The sequence below is a fragment of the Papio anubis genome, chromosome 1 (assembly GCF_008728515.1).
Source record: "Papio anubis isolate 15944 chromosome 1, Panubis1.0, whole genome shotgun sequence".
Lineage (NCBI taxonomy): Eukaryota > Metazoa > Chordata > Mammalia > Primates > Cercopithecidae > Papio > Papio anubis.
In genome coordinates, this window is record NC_044976.1 from 38,085,947 (window position 1) to 38,108,466 (window position 22,520).

The 22,520-nt window shown below is 43.7% G+C and overlaps 1 protein-coding gene across 4 annotated transcripts in view; it reads right to left on the bottom strand.

Annotated features, from left to right (window-relative positions):
* Positions 1-12,793, bottom strand: part of TRIT1 (tRNA isopentenyltransferase 1) — a 48,893-nt gene extending 36,100 nt beyond the window's left edge. For 2 of the 4 annotated variants that reach the window (XR_002522779.2, XM_021939747.2), the window contains exon 1: positions 12,580-12,793. Coding sequence is in view for 2 of the 4 variants with exons in the window: in XM_021939747.2 (XP_021795439.1) it covers positions 12,580-12,753 (174 nt within the window). In the remaining 2 variants the exon portion in view is untranslated. The remainder of the gene's footprint in view (positions 1-12,579) is intronic. The other 2 variants (XR_001903945.3, XM_003891645.5) reach the window with 2 other exon arrangements.
* Positions 12,794-22,520: the final 9,727 nt, after the last annotated feature.

Consider the following 22,520-nt stretch of genomic DNA (forward strand, 5'->3'; position numbering starts at 1 on the left):
ACATTCTGGAAAAGGCAAAACGATAGTGATGGAAAACATGTAAGTCACTGCCAGAGATTGGGGGAGATAGAGGGGTTGACTACAAAGGGGCCATTATAAGGGATTTTTTAGGGTGCTAGAACTGTTCAGTATGGTACTGTGGGGTATATATCTGACTATGCATCTGTCAAAATCCATACAACTAAACATCCTAAAGAGTACATTTTACTGTATGTATGCAAAAAATTTAAAAAATGTTTTTTTTTGAGACAGAGTCTCACTTTGTTTTCCAGGCTAGAGTGCAGTGGCCCCATCATGACTCACCGCAGCCTTGACCTCCCTGGCTCAAGCAATCCTCCTGTTGGGACTACAGGTATGTGCCACCATGCCTTGTTTTTTTTTTTTTTTTTTTTTTTTTGTAGAGATGGGCTCTCACTATGTTACCCAAGCTGATCTCAAACTTCTAGGCCCAAGCAATCGTCCTCCTTGGCATCCCAAAGTGCTGGGATTAGAGGTATGAACCACTGCAGCTGCCCACTGTATGCAAATTTTTAAAAATAACCAGAATATCTGGGAACCCAGGATAGACTGCAGACTATAACAAACGAAATCTAACTGCATAACAAACGTCTGATATAACCTCAGGGAGGAAAACAAAAGGAGCTGATCTAAGTAGCTTCATAAAACAATGTTACTACTGGATACTGTAAGGATAAAAACAAACTGTAGGCAAACATTGTACTCTAGTCGGTAAATCTGTTTCTCACAGGAGTAATCACTGAAACTACAGGTTACACAAATAAGTAAATACACTGTAGAGAATGAGAGCTAAATTTCTGTTTTTTTTTTGAGACGGAGTCTCGCTCTGTCGCCCAGGCTGGAGTGCAGTGGCCGGATCTCAGCTCACTGCAAGCTCCGCCTCCCAGGTTCACGCCATTCTCCGGCCTCAGCCTCCCGAGTAGCTGGGACTACAGGCGCCCGCCACCTCGTCCGGCTAGTTTTTTGTATTTTTTAGTAGAGACGGGGTTTCACCGTGTTAGCCAGGATGGTCTCGATCTCCTGACCTCGTGATCCACCCGTCTCGGCCTCCCAAAGTGCTGGGATTACAGGCTTGAGCCACCGCGCCCGGCGAGAGCTAAATTTCTTACAAAGAAGTCACAAATAAGCAAGGGGGGAAGACAAGAATGAATCTTGTGGTGCTGGATTAGAGTCAGAGATACCAGTATAATCCCATGCTTATTTTAACATACATATAGAGAAATAAATATAGATGTGTGTATAAATAGATTAATATACATACATACATTTCCTAGCTCTTTCCACTGAAAGGGACTAGAAGCATCTTGTAGTACCAGACAGGAAGTACTAAACACACACACACACAAACACAGAGAGAGAGAGAGAGAGAGAAAGGAAGGAAAGGAAGGAAAGGAAGGAAAGGAAGGAAAGGAAGGAAGGAAGGAAGGAAGGAAGGAAGGAGGAAAAGGAAGGAAAAGGAAGAAAGGAAGAAAACAAAGACAGGAAAGACCGATGAATGCTAAAATCAGAGGGTGAAACTTTAAGGAGAAATAGGACATCTGCATAGCCTGAGAGTATCTCCCCTAAAATATTTATTAATTACTGTGGTGCTTTTAACATATGTCCGCAAATTCTTTGATATGCTTTCCTCCTGGAAGTGAAGCTTAATTCTTCTTCTATTCAGAGTGGGCCAGACTTGGCAACTGATTTCCAACAAATATGACTAGGTACTGTCATTTTATGGAAATGGAAAAGAAAAATAACACGAAAAGGGAAAAATCGTGACTTTTTCAGTGAAGAAACGTGTACACAATCTCAACCAAATGATCAAAAGTTACCATCACCAGTAATAAGCCATGCTAATACTATGTTGATATCATACTTTGATGTGATCCAGTGAGAAGGGTACTTCACTTCTGTGGTATACTTTCCCAAAATCCATAATGCCAAGTCTAATCATGAGAAACCAAAACCCAAATGGAGAGACATCTACAAAAGAGCTGACCAGTACCCTTCAAAAGTATCAAGGTCATAAAAGACAAGGAAAGACTGAAAACTGTCAAAGATTAGAGGAGACTAAGGATATATGATGACTAACTACAGTATGGTATCCTAAACTGAATCCTGAAATCGAAAAGGAACATAAGTGAAAAAACTAGTGAAATCTAAGACTACAATTTGGTTAATAGTATTGTACCTATATCAATTTCTTAGTTTTAATAAATGTACCATGATGATGTAAGATATTAACATTAGGACAAAGTAGATGAAGGGTATACAGGAACTCTTGGTACTATCTTTGAAACTCTTGTGTAAATCTACAATTATTTCGGGCCAGGTGCAGTGGCTCACGCCTGTAATCACAGCACTTTGGGAGGCTGAGGCGGATGGATCACCTGAGGTCAGGAGTTTGAGACCAGCCTGACCTACATGGAGAAATCCCATCTCTACTAAAAATACAAAATTAGCTGGGCGTGATGGCGTATGCCTGTAGTCCCAGCTACTCGGGAGGCTGAGGCAGAGAATCACTTGAACTCTGGAGGTGGCGGTTGCAGTGAGTCGAGATCATACCATCGCACTCCAGCATGGGCAACCAGAGGGAAACTGTCTCAAAAAAATAAAAATAAAAATAAAAATCTACAACTATTTCAAAATCAAAATTACACCTGTAATCTCAGCTACTTGGGAGGTGAGGTGGGAGGACTGCTTGAGCCCAGGAGTTTGAAACCAGCCTGGGTAACATAGTGAGACCCTGTCTCAATCAATCAATAAATAAAAAATTATAAAAACAATAATATAGGACAGTTTCTTAACCTCAGTACAATTAATATTTGGGGCCAAATAATTCTGTTATGGGAAGTTGTCCTGTGCCCACTAGAATGTTAGCAATGTCTCTGGCTTCTACCCATTAGATGCCAGGAATGCACCTCCCCAGTTATTAGAACCAAAAATGTCTCCAGGGATTGCCACATGTCCCCTAGGAGGCCAAATCACCCCAAGTTGAGACTACTGATATAGCTATATACATTAACATATAAAGATATCCATAACATACTGTTAAAAGAAAATAGAATAGCATCTAACCTCTGAGTCAATTTATGTAATAACATATATACACATGACACATGTGCTTAAATATATATACAAATGTCTGGAAGGATGTAAACCAAAATGGTTACTCCAGGATGCTAAGACTATGGTTTTATTGTCTTTGTACTTTTCAGTGTTACTGGATTTTTTTAATAAGCATGTCTCATTTTTCTTTTCTTTTTTTTTTTTTTTTTTTTTGAGACGGAGTTTCGCTCTTGTTGCCCAGGCTGGAGTGCAGTGGCGTGATCTCAGCTCACTGCAACCCTGCCTCCCGGGTTCAAGTGATTCTCCTGCCTCAGTCTCCTGAGTAGCTGGGATTACAGGCATGCACCACCACGCTTGGCTAATTTTTTTGTATTTTTAGTGGAGATGGGGTTTCTCCATGTTGGTCTGGCTGGTCTCTCGAGCTTCTGACCTCAGGTGATCTGCCCACCTCAGCCTCCCAAAGTGCTGGAATTACAGGTGTGAGCCACCGTGCCCGGCCCCCGCATGTCTCATTTTTCTGAGTAAAATTTGTCAGTAAAAATGCTTTGTTCTCATTTTTTTCATAGTCCTTCCAATTCAATAACCAAAATCCTACTGGTTCTGTTTCCAAAATATCAAAATGGTTACCTATTCTCTCCAGCCAAAGCCCAACTCCAGCCTCTCTCACCCAAGTTAATGTAACAGAATCCTAAACTGTTTTTCCTTCTCTAACCCATTCTCCAACCAGTTACTTCGTAAAATAGATTTACAGGCCAGGTGCAGTGGGTCACGCCTATAATTCCAGCCCTTTGGGAGCCCGAGGCAGGCAGATCACGAGGTCAGGAGTTCGAGACCAGCCTGATCAACACGGTGAAACCTCGTCTCTACTAAAAATACAAAAATTAGCCGGGCGTGGTGGCATGCATCTGTAATCCCAGCTACTCAGGAGGCTAAGGTAGGAGACTGGCTTAAACCCGGGAGGTGGAGGTTGCAGTGAGCCAAGATTGCGCCACTGCACTCCAGCCTGGGCGAAAGAGCGAGGCTCTGTCTCAAAAAAAAAAAAAAAAAAGATTTACTACCACTTCCCTCTTTAAAACCTCAAACCTCATGGCATGACTTTTGAGGGCCTCAAAAATTTGTTCCCAGGGTCTATATTTTTAGTTTTACCTCCTACCACTGTCCCTCAAGTACCTTCTATGCCAGATAGTTGCTGGTCATTCCTTGAAAACATACTATGCATTTTCTTAACTTTGCCCATACTGTTCTTTTGTCAGTAATATTATTCCTTCCACTTCTCTGCTTAATAAAATGTACACAGTGGTACAGAGGAAAAGAATGGAATGGAGGATGAATGAATAAATAAATAAGAGTTAGAGGGAAAAGTATAAAACAGCATGGAGATGAGGATTTAAGAAAGTAATTTTTAGTAGGGATGAGACAATAACAGTACCCACGTCAAAAGGTTATGGTGAGGATATTAGATAATATTTGTCAAACTTTTAGAATAGTGCCTGACATATATTATTCTTGCTATTATCTTCAGTAGTATAATTATTATGATCATTCCTGTAGTGAGGGCTTGAACTCTGACTGCCACAATGAGGGAGGTACAGGGAGGCTGCTACTCACAAGCAGAGCCCCAAAGGAATCAAGAGGCAAACAGGGTCCTGGTCTGATTCAAGTTTCCAAGGAATCCAAAACTACACAAAAAAACAAAACCAATTCCATTAAACCACACTGGAGCACATATGTGAATTCCTTTATGCCCTAAGTAACTTTTACTCCTCAAATATGTATTTATTTTTGAAGTGGAGTTGCTTCAACACCTTGCCCCAGGCACTGAAACATCAGGGTAGCACTCATCCTCATGAATCTGAATCTGCAAGCCTCATTTGTGCTCTCCTGTGGTTTCCTATTTGGCCAGTAGTCACTTCTCCTTCCTTATATAACACAGATTTGACCCCAAAGTTCTCCCTGTAGGTGCAAAAACATGACCACATATGTACAAAATACACAGCTTAATACTGTAGCCAAAGGAAAACTAAATTCATTTACAATGGAAGTGAACCAAGGGACCTAGAAACTCATTATTTTTATGTGTGTGTGTGTATATATATATGAATGATAAGTTGAAAATTTTGAGATTTCCTTTTTAGCCTCTTGTAAGTCTCAGTCCTTCTAAAAGACTGCCTTTGGCTGGGTGCGGTGGCTTATGCCTGTAATCTCAACACTTTGGGAGGCTGAGGATGGCAGATCACCTGAGGTCAGGAGATCCAGACCATCATGGCTAACATGGTGGAACCCCATCTCTACTAAAAATACAAAAAATTAGCCAGGTGTGGTGGCACGCGCCTGTAGTCCCAGCTGCTCAGGAGGCTGAGGCAGAAGAATCGCTAGAACTTGGGAGGCTTAGCTTGCAGTGAGCCGAGATCACGCCACTGCACTCCAGCCTGGGTGACAGAGCAAGACTCCATTTCAAAAAAAAAAGACTGCCTTTGTCGGTTGTGTCAAATAGCTTCCAGATAGACCCAATTTCTCCTGGTTAACAGGTCTTAAGAAAAAAAACAAAAACAAAAGCAAAAACAAAACAAAAACAAACAAAACCACAGGTCTTCAAGCCTTTTATTTCACATTTTATTAAGCCACTGTGATCCACCATCCCATCTCTCCTTTCATATCCCTCCCCGAAGCATCCCATATCCCTTGATCAGACTGTCTTTTGGTACAAACACGGCTCCTAGAGTATGTCTCAAAGCAGACAAAAAGAATACAGAGGCCAGGTGGGGTAGCTCATGCCTGTAATCCTAGCACTTTGGGAGGCCAATGCAGGAGGATCACTTGGGGCCAAGAGTTCAAGACCAGCCTGGGCAACATAGCGAGACCTTGTTTCTATTTTTTTTAAAAAAAAAGAACAAAGAGCTCCACATCTATTAGATGACAAGATGACACATATTCTGCTTGCTTACTAGTCAGACTGCCAAAAATCATTTGCTTCTCCTCTTGTAGATTTAAACAAACACAAAAGGAACTATGCTCCTATGTATGGCTACTGCTTCTCCATAGGACTTGAAAAACTGAGGCATTAGAGACATTTCCTCTCTATAAACCGAAACAGAACACTTTGTTTCTTTTCTCTTAGCATATAGTTGGTAGTTTGTATTTCCAGGCCATCATTGTACATATTTGGCAAGGGCCTTCAATTTTCTCAGTACAATGTTTCATCCAGTCACTGAAGGCCCGACATTGTACCTTGAATTTACAAGCCAAGAAAAAGACTCAGACTGAAAAGAAGACCTTCGGTATCATCTTCCTGAAATATATCAGACTCTACAAATGAGTTAGAAGACCCAGATCCAATTCCCCGTGTCTTGCACTGTGATCTCTAGACAGCTCTTTAATCTTTCTGTACCTCCCGTTTTTCCATCCTGGAAAACAGGGATTGTATTACCTGTCCCTCCTTGAATTCAGACTCTTACTACTGAAAGAGAATATTTTTATTTCTATAATTTGTGAAACAACCAGCATTCAGAAGACTCAGAAAATAAAGCACAAATGTTGTTTCTCACTTCTGTCAGAATTGCCGTGTAGAAATCCTCAGCAAAACCCAAGAGAAATCCCAAAGAAGGTAATCCTCTCAGAAAGTAATTCTGACTTCCCAATCCACAACTACCTTGCATAAGAATCATGGAAGGGCATGTGTTTTCAGGACCTCCTGGGGCTGTGTCATAGGAAACAAATAAAAAGAAAAAAAGAACACTGGGATGCAAGAGGACAGGCAGGACCTTCAGCTGCTAGATGGCTACAGAAGCAAGTTACTGCATATCAGGCTACATTAAGAAATTATCACTATAGACACAATACCTTTAACAACCCCGCTGTAGTTTTACCTCAAAGCTTAAAGCACTTATTCAATGTTTACAAAAACAAATACTTTCTCTGGATAGGAACTGCCCTGTAGGTGCTGTAGGGTTGACCTTGGGTAGGTGTTGCCTGGGATGACCCTACAGTTTAAAGCAGGACAAAGGGGTGACAAAAGCAGTATAAGGTACAAGACAATTTAACATTTAAGATAGTGTTGTACAATAGTTTTTGAGTTACTGGTACACTTCTGAATAGAAAATTTTCAGCAGCACACCAAAAGGAATTATTAAAATGCAAATATTGGTTTTAAAAAACCCAATTTGGAAACTTGAAAAAACTTTCTAGTGATCACACCTTCTATTTGGTCACCCTTTGGTGTGTTACAACAAAGACGTTTACTGTTCTGTCTAGGCTCTCCACAAGTCCAAGTTTACCCTTTGTTCCAATAAACACTATCTGTCTTTGATACGAACTTGACATTAGATTCTATTAATATCTCTTAGCTGCAGCGAATTTTATCCCCAAAGTACATCAGGTGGCTTCCAATCAGCTCAACACTCCACTTGACAGATACCACTATGAATTAACACTGTGATTTACAATATGAATCCTAAAATACATCTTATATCCTGATCAAAATGTTGCACACTCCTATGAAGGATGAATGGCATACAAGTTAAAAACTCCTGGCCTGGCGCAGTGGCTCATGCCTGTAATCCCAGCACTGTGGGAGGCTGAGGCTGGCGGATCATGAGGTCAAGAGATCAAAACCATCCTGGCTAATACAGTGAAACCCCGTCTCTACTAAAAATACAAAAAATTAGCCAGGCGTGGTAGCATGTGCTTATAGTCAGTCCCAGCTACTTGGGAGGCTGAGGCAGGAGAATTGCTTGAATACGGGAAGCAGAGGTTGTAGTGAGCCAAAGGGAGACAGAGGTTGTAGTGAGCCAAGATCGTGAGCCTAGGTGACAGAGTGAGACTCCATCTCAAAACAAACAAACAAACAAAGAAAAAACTCCCTACTGATTGAACCCCACAGCTCCTGCTCATCTTAAAGGAAACGGCTTTGTGTAGTAGATATGCCTCTGGGCAAGGAAAGCAGAAACCTATGTTCAGACTCCAGGTCTGCTACTTATTCTAAGACCTTAGGCCTATTTTCTTAACTGTGAAGTGATAATATCCATTTTATGAGGCTATTCTGAGGATTTTTTAAAAATTCTCTCTCTCTCTCTCTCTCTCTCTCTCTCTCTCTCTCACCAGCACAGTGTTCCATGCCTATAGTCCCAGCTACTTGAGACAGGAAGACTGCTTGAACTCAGGAGTTCAAAGTTATAGCAGTGCCAGGCGCGGTGTCTCACACCTGTAATCCCAGCACTTTGGAAGGCCAAGGCAAGCGGATCACCTGAGGTCAGGAGTTCCAGACCAGCCTGGCCAATACAGTGAAACCCCATCTCTACTAAAATACAAAATTAGCCAGGTGCAGTGGTACATGCCTGTAGTCCCAGCTACTAGGGAGGCTGAGGCAGGAGAATTGCTTAACCTGGGAAGCGGAGGTTGCAGTGAGCCAAGATGGTGCCATTGCACTCCAGCCTGGGCCACAATAGCGAAACTCCATCTGGAAAACAAAAAAAAAGTCTGGGCGTGGTGGCTCACGCCTGTAATCCCAGCACTTTGGGAGGCAGATCACTAGGTCAAGAAATCGAGACCATCGTGGCCAACATGGTGAAACCCCGTCTCTACTAAAAATACAAAAATTAGCTGGGCCTGGTGGCATGTGCCTGTACTCCCAGCTACTCGGGAGGCTGAGGCAGGAGAATCACTGGAATCCAGGAGGTGGAGGTTGCAGTGAGCTGAGATAGTGGCACTGTACTCCAGCCTGGTGACAGAGCAATACTCCATCTCAAAAAAAAAACAAAACACACAACAAAAACAAAGTTAGAGCAGTGAGCTATGTATGCACCACTGCATTCCAACCAGGGCAATAGAGCAAGACCTCAAATCAACAAAAAAAAGGAAGAAGAAAAAGAAGAAACTAAACATTTGGTAAACAGTGCTATGCAAATTTGAGTTGCTGATATTTATTATTGCTTGGCCTGTGGAGTTACTTGAAATTGAAAATGTTATTTCAAGTAGCTGGTGATTCAACATCTACAATATCATTTTGTTTACATGTTTACCAAATACTTTTGAGTCAACCTAAAGTCACTGAAAAGCAGCATCTCCTCTCACTGGTTAAAAACACAAATTGGGCCGTGTGCGGTGGCTCACACCTGTAATCCCAGCACTTTGGTAGGCCAAGGCAGGCGGATCACGAGGTCAAGAGTTTGAGACCAGCCTGGGTAACATGGTGGAACCCCATCTCCACTAAGAATACAAAAATTAGCCGAGCATGGTGGCGGACATCTGTAATCCCAGCTACTTGGGGGGCTGAGGCAGGAGAATTGCTTGAACCTGGGAGGTGGAGGTTGCAGTGAGCAGAGATCATGCCACTGCACTCCAGCCTGGGCGACAGAGCAAAACTCCATCTTAAAAAAAAAGAAAAGAAAAAAGAAAGAAACATTTCTATGGTACACAGCTATGAGTAACAAGACATAATAGCTATTATAGAGCTATATCCAACCCTCACTGACAGAACCCAGTAACCTACTTAAAAATAGATGTAAGGCCAGGTGCAGTGCCTCACGCCTATAATCCTAGCACTTTGGGAGGGTGGGGAGGATGGATCACCTGAGATCAGGAGTTCAAGACCAGTCTGGCCAACATGGCAAAACTCCGTCTCTACTAAAAATACAAAACTGGCTGGGCGCGGTGGCTCACGCCTGTAATCCCAGCACTTTGGGAGGCCAAGGTAGGTGGAATACGAGGTCAGGAGATGGAGACCATCCTGGCTAACATGGTGAAACCCCGTCTCTACAAAAAATACAAAAAATTAGCTGGGCGTGGCGGCGGACGCCTGTAGTCCCAGCTACTTGGGAGGCTGAGGCAGGAGAATGGTGTGAACCTGGGAGGCGGAGCTTGCAGTGAGCTGAGATGGCGCCACTGCACTCCAGCCTGGGCAACAGAGCGAGACACTGTCTCAAAATAAAAAATAAAAATAAAATTAAATTAAAAATACAAAACTTAGCTGGGTGTTGGACAGGTGCCTGTAATCCCTACTTGGGAGGCTGAGGCAGGAGAATCCTTGAACCCAGGAGGCAGAGTTTGCATTGAGCCGAGATCACGCCACTGCACTCCAGCCTGGGAGACAAGGCGAAACTCTGTCTCCAGAAAAAAAAAAAGAAATTATAGAACATAAATATTGGCATGGACCTTAGATGTCATCAGTGTAACTCCATCTTACTGAAACTCTTATTACTTAAGTCTCTGAAGTATCAGACCAAAGATCTATTATTATACCATTCTTGGATATTTTTTATCCAAGTGCCATACATACTGCTCACAAATGAATGTTCCTTACACATTACCTTCATCATGTTACTCATCTCACATTCCATATCTACAATTGAACAGTCTCCTTTTACTATCCTTCCTACACACTATGGCCATTTCACCTTCTAAATCTTCATCTTCATTCATGTTCCTTTTTTTTTTTTTTTTTTTAAGACTAGTCAAGGCCGGGCGCGGTGGCTCAAGCCTGTAATCCCAGCACTTTGGGAGGCCAAGACGGGCGGATCACGAGGTCAGGAGATTGAGACCATCCTGGCTAACACGGTGAAACCCCGTCTCTACTAAAAAATACAAAAAACTAGCCAAGTGAGGTGGCGGGCACCTGTAGTCCCAGCTACTCGGGAGGCTGAGGCAGGAGAATGGCGGGAACCCGAGAGGCGGAGGTTGCAGTGAGCTGAGATCCGGCCACCGCACTCCAGCCTGGGCGACAGAGCGAGACTCTGTCTCAAAAAAAAAAAAAAAAAAAAAAAGACTAGTCATGTACAGCAGTGAGAAGGGGCCAAAGAGTAGAAAAAGGAGTTCCATCTGTAACTGACTGTGAACAATCAACTGAGACAACTCAATACCTTTGGACCAACTTCCTGTTTTCCTTTAATAAGTCTTTTCTTCTTTCTTACCTATCGCAACTTGACCTATTTTTCAAGCCCTTTTTCAGAGAGCTTTCTGTACTAAGCCAGCCTTCAATGATTTCTCCTGTCTCAGTAATTCTATAATACTTGTCATAAAATCTAGCATTTGTAGCCTCTCTCCTCCCAACATCTTGCAAATCCATTAAAATATTTGTCCAAACATTTATTAGCTCTGCCTTGTTTTATGTTAAGCTGGACTAAAACTCAAGGGCAGAAATTACGATTTTGTCTCTTCAGTAGGGCCTTGCAGAAAATAGCAACTACTGTATTTTTAGCTCTTATTATGTACCATATATTGTATTAAGTACTGCACATACTTTATCTCATTTAATCGTCACAATAATGTTATGTTATTGATATTATTATTCCTACTTTACAGAAGAAGAAACAAAGGCATGAAGAGGTTAGGCTATAGTTGCATATCCTGGAAAAGACAGCTGGGATTTGAGGTAAATTGTCTTCTGAAGCTGGCATAAAGTGGACTGCAAACAAATTATTTGTTGAATTATCCAATCGTTTCATGTGTGCTGATGGTCTTGTCATGCCAAATAAACTAATGAAAGCAGAAACTATGCCCATAGGCTTCTGGGTGAATTGGGGAAAGGAACTGCCCTTCTTTGCTGAATACTCATCAGGTGCTATGTTCAGTGCCAGGTTATTTCATGCTCAACATCTCGTTTACTCTGTGAAGACTCATAACTGTAAATTCTCTTCAACAAACAGCTGCTGTAGTTCCTCCATCACAGATTTACCCAAAATGTCACCCACTACCCACTCTTAATGGAGCAAAATGCTCCCACATGTGATGTACACCCCTTCTGGGCCTCCCAGTTCAAAGAGGACAAAGCCCCTTCAACTTTAAATCAGCCAGCATGATTTAAAACCTCCGCTTAAAAACCCATTTACCACGAGTCTGACCTTACTCCGGACAGGGACTCTGTTCTTCGTTCTAACGCTCATGATCCCATTTATTAAGCACTATAACCTTGTGCGGTAGGTGACATTTTCCTCACTTCACAGTTACATAAAATAACGTCCATATAAACGACATTGTTGATCCGAAGTCACATGGCCAATGGCAGATTCAGGACTAGAATCCAGGTCTCCTGACTGTCAACCCTATTCCACTCCCCCAGCAGACACTATAGGTGGTATCCAATTTATCCTGATCTCGCTGGGTTAGGGTTAGAGTTAAGAGTTATAACAAAAGCTCTGGAATCATTTTTATTCAAAAAATATTTACTGGATACCTATATGTCGACCTTGTAGGTTCAAATACCATGTCTTCTACTTACTCGCTATGTGACATGGAAAAAGTCGTTTCACCTTCCTAAGCCCCTATTCCCTTCTCCATAAAACGAGATCACAGTATCTACCAAACAGTAACGTCGTGAGCAGTTAATGAGACGATGATAAGGGAAACCTCTGGCACTGTGTCTGGCATGCGGCGGGCGCTTAGTAAGTATGGGCTCCCTTTACCTACTCCCTCCGCCCCTACAAGCCTCGGGGTTCACCCTTTAAGACCTTTGCCACAGGGTGTCCACGCGGCCTCCGGGGTTCCCAGGCGCCCGGGCCAGCCGCACTGCCATACCTGCATGGAGTCAGCGCTGACGATCTCACCGCCGAGCCGTTGGCCTAGCTGCAACGCCAGCGTGGATTTGCCGGTGCCTGTGGCCCCGAGAATCACTACAAGAGGTAGGGTCCGTTGCAGGCCCCGGAGCCCACGGCCCACAGGAACTGCTCGTGCAGCCGCCACGGACGACATCTTGTGGCAGTCTGCGCTTGCGCCGGAGCAGCTGTCCCCATAGCAACCGTCTGTGCGCCTGCGCGGATCTCAAGCTTTGTAGCTAGGTTGCTTAGGGAGGAGGGAGCGGCAGGACCCAGGCGACGTGACTGCAGTCAACTAGCTGGTGTCAGAACCTCAACTACCTGCCGTCTTTTTTGTTGTTGTTGTTTGTTCTTTTTTGGAGACAGGGTCGCCCAGGCTGGAGTGCAGTGGCGCGATCTCGGCTCACTGCAACCTCCGCCTTCTGGGTTCAAGCGATTCTCCTGCCTCAGCCTCCCGAGTAGCTGGGACTACAGGCGCCCGCCACCATGCCCGGCTAATTTTTTGTATTTTAGTAGAGACGAGGTTTCACCATGTTGCCCAGGGTGGTCTCGAACTCCTGAGCTCAGGCAGTCCACCTGCCTCGGCCTCCCAGAGTGCTGGGATTACAGGCGTGCACCACCGCGCCGGGCCACCTGCCATCTTGAATAGTAGATGGCAACCCTATCTAAATAGATCCGTCCCTATTATTCTTTCACAGCACTCAAGTTATTTTTTATCATAGTGCTTATTACAATATAAAATTATAAATAGGTCTCTTGTTTTCTTGTCTAACTTACTGGGATAAATTCTGCCTAGATCATTGCTGTATCTCCAGTGCCTAGCACAGTACCTGGTACCGAAGAGACATCCAATACTTGTTAAATGAAGAGGAGAATGACTTGCCGGTCAGAGGTGGCATTCTCCAGAATGAGGTCTGCCCAGTTCTCAGGCCAGGGCAGCCGCTCTAATATTTTCATCCCGTAATACAACCTCACACTCAATCACAAAGCAAACCTTTGGCCCGGCACAGTGGCTCACGCTTGTAATCCCAGCATATTGGGAGGCCGAGGCTGAGGTTAGATGTTCAAGACCAGCCTGACCAACATGGTGAAACCCCGTCTCTACTAAAAATAAAAAAATTGGCCGGGCGTGGTGGCGCATGCCTTTAATCCCAGCTACTTGGGAGGTTGAGGCACGAGAACCTGGGAAGTGGAGGTTGCAGTGAGCCGAGATCACACCATTGCACTCCAACCTGGGCAACAAGAGCAGAATTCCGTCCCAAAAAACAAAGAAACAAAACAAAAAAAAAAACAGAAAGCAAACCTTTTCATCTCCTTGGCCAAAGAATGCAACAGATGGGGTGAGAACAGAGAAAAACAAGCAAGTAAACTACAATCCGCAAAATAGGAAAGGGAAAAGGAAGTCTGGTAGAAAGGATTAAAGTTGACTGGGAACCGTGGCTCAGCCTGTAATCCCAGCACTTTGGGAGGCTGACGCAGGTGGATGACCTGAGGTCAGGAGTTTGAGACCAGCCTGAACAACCTGGTGAAACCCTGTCTCTACTAAAAATACAAAATTAGCCAGGCATGGTGGTGCACACTTGTAATCCCAGCTACTTGGGAGGCTGAGACCGGAGAATTGCTTGAACTGGGAGGCATAAGGTGCAGTGAGCCAAGATCGCGTCATTGCACTCCAGCCTGGGCAACAAGAGCGAAACTCCTTCTCAAATAAATAAATAAATAGCCAGGCACGGTGGATCACCCCTGTAATCCCAGCACTTTGGAAGGCCAAGGCGTGCTGATCACAAGGTCAGGAGTTCAAGACCAACCTGGCCAACATGGTGAAACCTCCATCTCTACTAAAAATACAAAAATTAGCAGGGCATGGTGGTGTGTGCCTGTAATCCCAGCTATGGGGGAGGTAGGAGAACCGCTTGAAACAGGAAGGAGGAGGTCGCAGTAAGTCAAGATCAGCCACTGCACTCCAGCCTGGGCGACAGAGCAAGACTCAGTCTCAAAAAAAAAGGAAGGATTAAAGTCGTAGCAACCCTGAGGTTAAAATGGAGGTGGAAAAAATTAGGACCAGACAGGAGCAGAATTCCAGAGACCACATCAGTTTAAGAAAGGCCTTTGGGGTCATATAGAGCTGGGTTCAAATCCCAGCTCTGCCATTTATCAGCTCTGTGAACTTCATTAACTTCACCTCTTTTTTTTTTTGAGACAAGATCTTGCTCTGTTGCCCAGGCTTCAGTGCAGTGGTGCAATCAATCACAGCTCACTGCAGTCTTGACCTCCTGAGCTCAAACAATCCTCCCACCTCAGCACCCCATCACCCCACCCCAGTTGGTACTGCACGCCCACTATTTTTTTTTTCTTTTTGAGAGATGAGGTCTTGCAAGTTGCCCAGGCTGGTGACCGCCTCCCTCAAGTGATCCTCCTGCCTGGGCCTCCTAAACTGCTGGGATTATAGGAGTGAACCAGCACTTCTGGTCTAACTTTACCTCTTAACCTCAGTGTTCTTATCTTTAAATTCCTCTCAAGATTGCCATGAGGAGAAAATGAAGTAATGTCTGAAAAGTGCCTGCTACAATGCCCTGGCACATATCACCCACCATTTGTTGAACACTTTGTATTATTAAAATAGTAACACCCCATCGGCCTCTCTAAAGAGGTAAAAGAAGCAGCCTACGGGCATAGAAATGTTTGGTAATGTGTAAAGGTGCCTAAATACCTATTCTACTAACCCCTTGTTAGCCAATTTAAGAGTTCTAATTGCTTTTTCACTGAGATTGGCTCTAACTCTCAGGTCATATCACCAGGATCCCCTGGGCCAAAGGAATGACCCCTGCAAGTTTCAAGCCCTTGACAGGCCTGCTGGAATGACTGCTAATACATTTCTCAATCACTTGAATCCCCATTGGCATAATGACCACTCTCGCAGACCCAGCCTAAACCTTGTTGCCACATATATCGTTTGGAGAATACCAGTTTCCAGTTATGGGTCCCCTGTCCCTCCTTTTCTCAATCCAGCCTGCTTTGATCAAAAGTCCTGTTCTCTCCAATGTGTGGTACCCGCCTGGGGCTGGGTTTAAAATGGAGATGCATGGCCACATATTGGCAGACACTCTCACATGATGGTTGTTAACTGTAGAACCTTTGCCTAGAGACTTTCAGAGGGTACAGTTACCATGACAACCACCAGAAAGATGGCAGGCCAGAGAAATGATGCAATTAAAGGAAAAGGGAGGCTGATTTCATGATGACAATCTGACCATGACAGAGTATGCTCATTCACAGATGGGATAGCACTGTCCAAGTCATGACCAGGTGACTATTACTAGAAAGAGAAAAAAAGATGGGGGTGGAATTTACCACCAAGAGACCAGAAGATGAAGAGACTCGTTACCAAGGCAACTAGGGAGAAAGGAATGGAAAAATGGAGCTTCACCATAGCAGCAGAAAATTGCTTCTAGCCAAGCAACACAGGACTGTTGCTATAGAAACAAGGAGAACAGGGATCCTATAGACTATGGGGAGAATTATCACTGAAATGCTGAGCAGGAAAGACTCCTAAATCAGAATGGAGCCTGTGGTCCAAAACAAATGAGGAGAAGTGAAAAAAAAAAAAAAGTACCATTTCCATTCATCGTAATTCTATTAGTCCTACCAAAAGAGAATGAGAACATATTTTTAAAAATACCTTAGGCTATTTTATTTGTAGCTTTGTTTGTCTCCCTAGTGATCTTCTGAACTCTAAATTATACTAAAAATAGGTCCCGAAAGATATTCTGTAACTTGAAATCCTAATTGGAGACATTAAGTTCAAGGGAAAATTGGGAAATTGAAGTCTATGACCAAGAGATAATAAGTATTTCTTTTAAAAACTACATAAAACCCTCTAATGGGAAGCTTTGCAGGGTGAAAAAGAGACAAAAGAAGGCAATAGGGAGTCAGGGAAGCTAGTTGTACTCATGCCTAGGTATTGGCTCTGACTCCCCTCCCCTTTCTGTGAGGCCAGAGGGGAAGTAGCTCACTGTGTTCTGGAAGGGAGGCTCAAAAAGAAAGAGTCTCTCACTTAAAATGTATGTATATGTCTAGAGGTGATGGATGCAGAATCCCATCTCCAACATGCTCCACGCATTACAGATTATTATGGGCAAAGAAATCTGGTTTTAAAGGCAAACATGCCAGGATAAGTTCAGTCTGGAAGAGCATACCTAAGATGCAGAAATGAGGTACCAGGGATACTCTAATTACTTGGAGAGTAGTAATTCCTTGCCTGCCCTACAGAAAGCCCACAGTCAGTCATTTAATTCTCACGCCCACTATGTGTGAGTTATACCCCAAGGGCAGACATAGAGTTAGGATTTCTGCACCTACCTCACCTTCTTTAGGAGATTGAGAGCAATGCATAGGGTGGGATGGGCACAGAAAGATGGCAGAAAAGGAGAACGTGGGGGGTGCAGAAAGATAGGGAGGAAAATCTCAGTGATGACCCATGAGTGTTTATTCAGTAGTATTTCCTATCCTCTGTATACTTTAAATAACTCATTCAAAATCTTTCAAGAAAGAAAGAAATATACAGGGAGAAGGCAAAAGATAAAGCCATTAGAGTAAAAGGGCCATTTAAAGCAGATCATCCAAAAGGTTCCAGATGGAATTTTAGAGGATGTGCTGACATTTAGGACAGAAAAAGGAGCATGCTGTGGGAGGCCTGAAGCATCTATCTCCAAGGTAAGGAAGAAAGTTGGGTCAAAGACAAACACTAGTTTTTTTAAAATTTATTTATAAAAGTTTATAATAGAGATGAGGTTTTGCCATGTTGGCCAGGCTGGTCTCGAACTCCTGGCCTCAACTAATCTGCCCACCTCAGACTCACAAAGAGCTAGGATTACAGGCGTGAGCCACAGCACCCGGCCAACATTAGCTTTTTGATACAACCTAAGATGTTTTTGTTTTTTTTTTTTTTTGCAGCCCAATCTTCATGCTAATTATCTACCCCCCAAAAATATATTTCCTGTGGGAGATATTTTATGATGAATGTGGTTCCTATATTAGATTCCTAGGCCTGTCATAAATTACTACAAACTGGGTGGCTTAAAACAAGGGAAATTGGCAGGGCATGGTGGCTCACCCCTGTATTTCCAGTACTTTGGGAGGCCAAGGTGGGAGGCCAGGAATTCGGTACCAGCCTGGCCAACATAGTGAAACCCTCTCTCTACTAAAAATACAAAAATTAGCCGGGCATGATGGTGCACTCCTATAACCCCATCTCTACTAAAAATACAAAAATTAGCCGGGCATGATGGTGCACTCCTATAACCCCATCTACTCAGTCAGGGGCAGGGATGAGGCACGAGAATCGCTTGAACCCAGGAGGCAGAGGTTGCAGTGAGCAGAGACTGTACCACTGTACTCCAGCCTGGGCAACAGGCTATATTTTTTGTTTTTTGTTTCTTTTAATCTCAAAAAAGCAAAAACTAAAACAAACCAGAAAAAAAAAAACACCAAGGGAAATTAATTTTCTTGTGGTTCTGGAGTCTGGAAGTCTGAAATCAAGGTGTCCACAGGGCCATGCCCCCGTGCTTCCCTCTAGGGAAGAATCCCTCCCTTCTTCCTGTGGCTTCTGGTGGTTGCCAGCAATCTTTCGTTGTTCTCTGGTTTGTGGCAGCATAACCCCAATCTCTACCTCTGTCTTACCATGGACGTTTTCCCTCTATGTGTGTCTGTGTTCAAATTTCCCTCTTCTTGGGACATCACTGACTGAATTTGGGCATATCCTAATCTAGTATGACCTCATCTAACCTGATTACATCTGCAAAGACCCTATTTCTGAATAAGGTCACCTTCACAGTTCTGCAAGGACATGAATTTTGGTGGTGGGGAGGGGATGACAATATTGCCATCCCCTAGTACAGTGCCTATGAGTAATCACAATATCTTACATTGAGTCAGTGAATTGCTATTTACATTACTATTTCCATTGGCTATTGGCCAATTTGAATTTGAATTTTGGGGAGCATCAGAATTGCTCAAAGCAAGTGCGAAGAAGAAGAGGGTAGAGCTCACTTTGTTACAGGGTTTGTGTTATACCTAAAGTTAAGTTGTAGGGTTTGCTCCAGAGCACCCCAGAATATTCTTAGAGGGGGCTTACTTCTAGCCTGTGCAGCCCTCTAAGACAGCCTGCAACCCAACAGAGGATCCCTGAAGGCTGCAAAATCAGGGTGGGGGAGGTGCAAAAGGGAAAAAAGCATCAGACATCCTTTCCAGTTCTAATCTCATTGCTCTTTCAAGCTCTCTCCTTTACTTCCCAGGCCCCTTCTCTTTCTCTTAGCTTGGCATCCTGGGCCTTAATCATCTGTATATCCTTTTTTTTTTTTTTCCTTTGAGACAGAGTCTTCTTTTGTTGCCCAGGCTGGAGTGCAGTGGCATGATCTCGGCTCACTGCAACCGCTTCCTCGTGGGTTCAAGTAATTCTCCTGCCTCAGCCTCCTGAGTAGCTAGGATTACAGGGGTGCGCCACCACACCTGGTTAATTTTTGTATTTTTAGTAGAGACAGGGTTTCACCATGTTGGCCAGGATGGTCTCGATCTCCTGACCTCGTGATCCGCCCGTCTCGGCCTCCCAAAGTGCTGGGATTACAAGCTTGAGCCACCGCGCCCGGCCGCCTTTTTTTCTTTTTTTTTTTTTTTAAGAGACAGTGTCTCACTGTGTTGCCCAGGCTGGTCTCAAATGCCTGGCCCCAAGTGATCCTCCAGCCTCAGCCTCCCAGTGTCAAGATAACAGCTTTTTAGGGCTGGGCGCGGGGGGGCTAACACCTGTAATTCCAGCACTCTGGGAGGCCGATGTGGGCAGATTACCTGAGGTCAGGAGTTCGAGGCCAGCCTGGCCAATATAGTGAAACCCCATCTCTACTAAAAACACAAAAATTAGCTGGGCATGGTGGTGGGCGTCTGTAATCCCAGCTACTTGGGAGGCTGAGGCAGGAGAATCACTAGAACCTGGGAAGCGGAGGTTGCAGTGAGCTGAGATTGTGCCACTGCACTCCAGCTTGGGTGACAGAGCAAGACTCTGTCTAGAAGAAAAAAAAAAAAAAAAAAAAAAGGATAACAGCTTTTTAATTAATTTGTTTTTCTTTTGTAGAGACAGGGTCTTACTACGTTGCCCAACCTGGTCTTGAACTCCTGGCCTCAAGTGATCCTTCTGCCTCAGCCTCCCAAAGTGCTGGGATTACAGGCATGCACTTTACCCTGCCATCTTTATATCCTGATGAGTCTCAAGCCTGCATATTGCATTCAAATCCCTTTCTAAAGCCTCGGTATCACATTTTCAACTTGCTGGGTACTTCATTTCGGATGACCCCATCACCTTAATTTCATCATGTCCCAAACCACAATCAGTTTCTTCCCCTGACTTCCCTATTTCAAAGAGGATGTTTGCTCTTGAAAGGATCCCCTTAGAAATCTAGTGCAATCCTCCTTATTTTGTAAAAATGAGACTACCCAGCCAGCACATCAGACCAGATTTCTCTCCTGTCCCCAGATTTGACACAACTTTCTTAACTGCTCTTCTCCAGAGCTATTCTCTCAGCCTAGAACATTCTTCGTTTCACTTAGCCAAATACTACCTGTACTTCTAGTTCTGGTCAATGTCACAATTTCCAACAAAAACTTTCATGATGACTCCAAACAAAATGTTCTCTTCCCTTTCTGAGGCTCATAGCACTTTTTGAGACACATATTGCCTTATTTTGTGATCACGTTCATAATCTTTTTGTTATTATTATATTATTTCAGACCAGAATATTTTCTGATCATGTTTCCATGCTCATAAACTTCCAGAAGGAAGGAACCATAGTTTCATGTATCACTGCAAACATATTGCTCTCACTATGTAACTGGCACTGTTCTAAGCACTTTACATGTAACAGCTCCTTTAATCTTCACAACAGTCCTGTGGCATAGATATCATTATCTCCATTTTACAGAAGAAGGCTACTTGTAGGACTCAGAGAGGTTGAGCGATTTGCCCAACATCACACAGGTAGTAATCCCAAGTCCTTGTTTTTTATTGTTGTTGTTGTTGTTGTTTTAGAGATACGGTCTCACTCTGTCACTCAGGCTGGAGTGAAGTAAAGTGGCACAATTATAGCTCACTACAGCCTCCTCAAAATCCTGGGCTCAAGTGATCCTCCCACCTCAGCATCAGCCTCCGGAGTAGCTGGGACTACAGGCACAAGCCTTCTTGCCAGACTTTTTTTTTTAATTTCTTAGTAGAAATGGGATTTTGCTATGTTGCCCAGGCTGGTCTCAAGCTCCTGAACTCATGTGATCCTCCCACCTCCGCCTCCCAAAATGCTGGGATTACAGTCATGAGCCACTGTGCCTGGCCCCAAGTTCTTAACTATGGCATCTATACCACCTTCTGTGAATACTTTTTATCTTTGCAAAACCTGGGCTCCAGCTCCTTATATCAATGTTTGTCTCAGTGTGGACTCAGGAATTCAACTCCCTGCTTGCTTGTTAGCAATGCAGATTCCTGGCCCTGACCTAGGGTGGGTAGACTCTTTTTTTTTTTTTTTTTTGAGACTGAGTCTCGCTCTGTCACCCCCAAGCTGGAGTGCAATGGCACTCAGCTCACTGCAACCTCCGCCTCCCAGGTTCAAGTGATTCTCCTGCCTCAGCCTCCTGAGTGGCTAGGATTACGGGTGCACGACATCATGCCTGGCTAATTTTTGTTTTTAGTAGAGACGGGGTTTCACCATGTTGGTCATGTTGATCACGAACTCCTGACCTCGTGATCCGCCGTCCTCAGCCTCTCAAAGTGTTGAGATTACAAGCATAAGCCACTGCGTCTGGCCAGGTGGGTAGATTCTTAAGACACACTTAGGTTTGAGAATCACGGTCTTAATAATATAGGCATTAATGACTACATGGAGTCAGTTGACTGTAGCTCAGTTTAAAGGCACTACAGTGCCCTGTAAGGAAAAGTAGAGGGTTTGTATGTGCAATGGCTTCGCTGATATACAACCTCTGCTGGCTATGGGCTGTGGAGGCTGTGAACTAGTCTGAGGCTCCAGTCTTTGCCCTCCTTCCTCCACTGCCTATCTCAAGCTCCCCAAACCTGGCTATTTCTTCCCTAATAATTTACCACCTCTTGAAGCATCAATATGTGCACTCTGGGAAGATTTCTTATCCTTCTATCACCTTTCACATATGACTAATCTATATTCTAGCTGTGGCTTGTTAACATGGTTTAAATAATACTAATCATTTACTGAGCACTTACTATTGCTCTGACAACCCAATGAAGTGCATGCTATTATTTCTACCTATTTTATAGATAAGAAAACTAGGGTTAGGAGAGGTTAATAATTTGCCCAAGGTCAAGAAAATGCTAGAAAATGCAGGGCCAAGATTTGGAACTGAGACCTGTTGGATGTGGTGACCACTTAATCATACTGCTTCCCACAAGTTTAAAGGCAATCCATTATTTACTGGGCACCTCCTGGACCCTTGGCACTGAGCCTAATCATTTAATAACACACCTGATTAGAGACTTTCTTTTTTAAATATTACATTTCCTTGCCAAAAGAATGGTAACATTAATACAGTTGCTCCCTTTGGCCAGGAGTGTAAATAAACAGACATTAACAAAAGCCGCCCACTGGGCTTACGGTAGAAATGCCCACACACCAAGCAACAGAACTCTAGCTGACACATTTAGACACCTCCTCCTTCCCCCTTCCCAGTCACCCGGTCATCAATCATCTCCCAGCTGGCTATCTTATCCTTAAAAGAAACCTCTCTCACACTCCCTCCTATCACTATCACAGATCAGCAAAGCCATCCCCATCCTCTTTTTCCCCTTTTAAAGTTAATATTCTGGAATATCCTGACCTTGGGAGCACTGTAGACAAATTCAGCACATCTAAGATAGTTCAA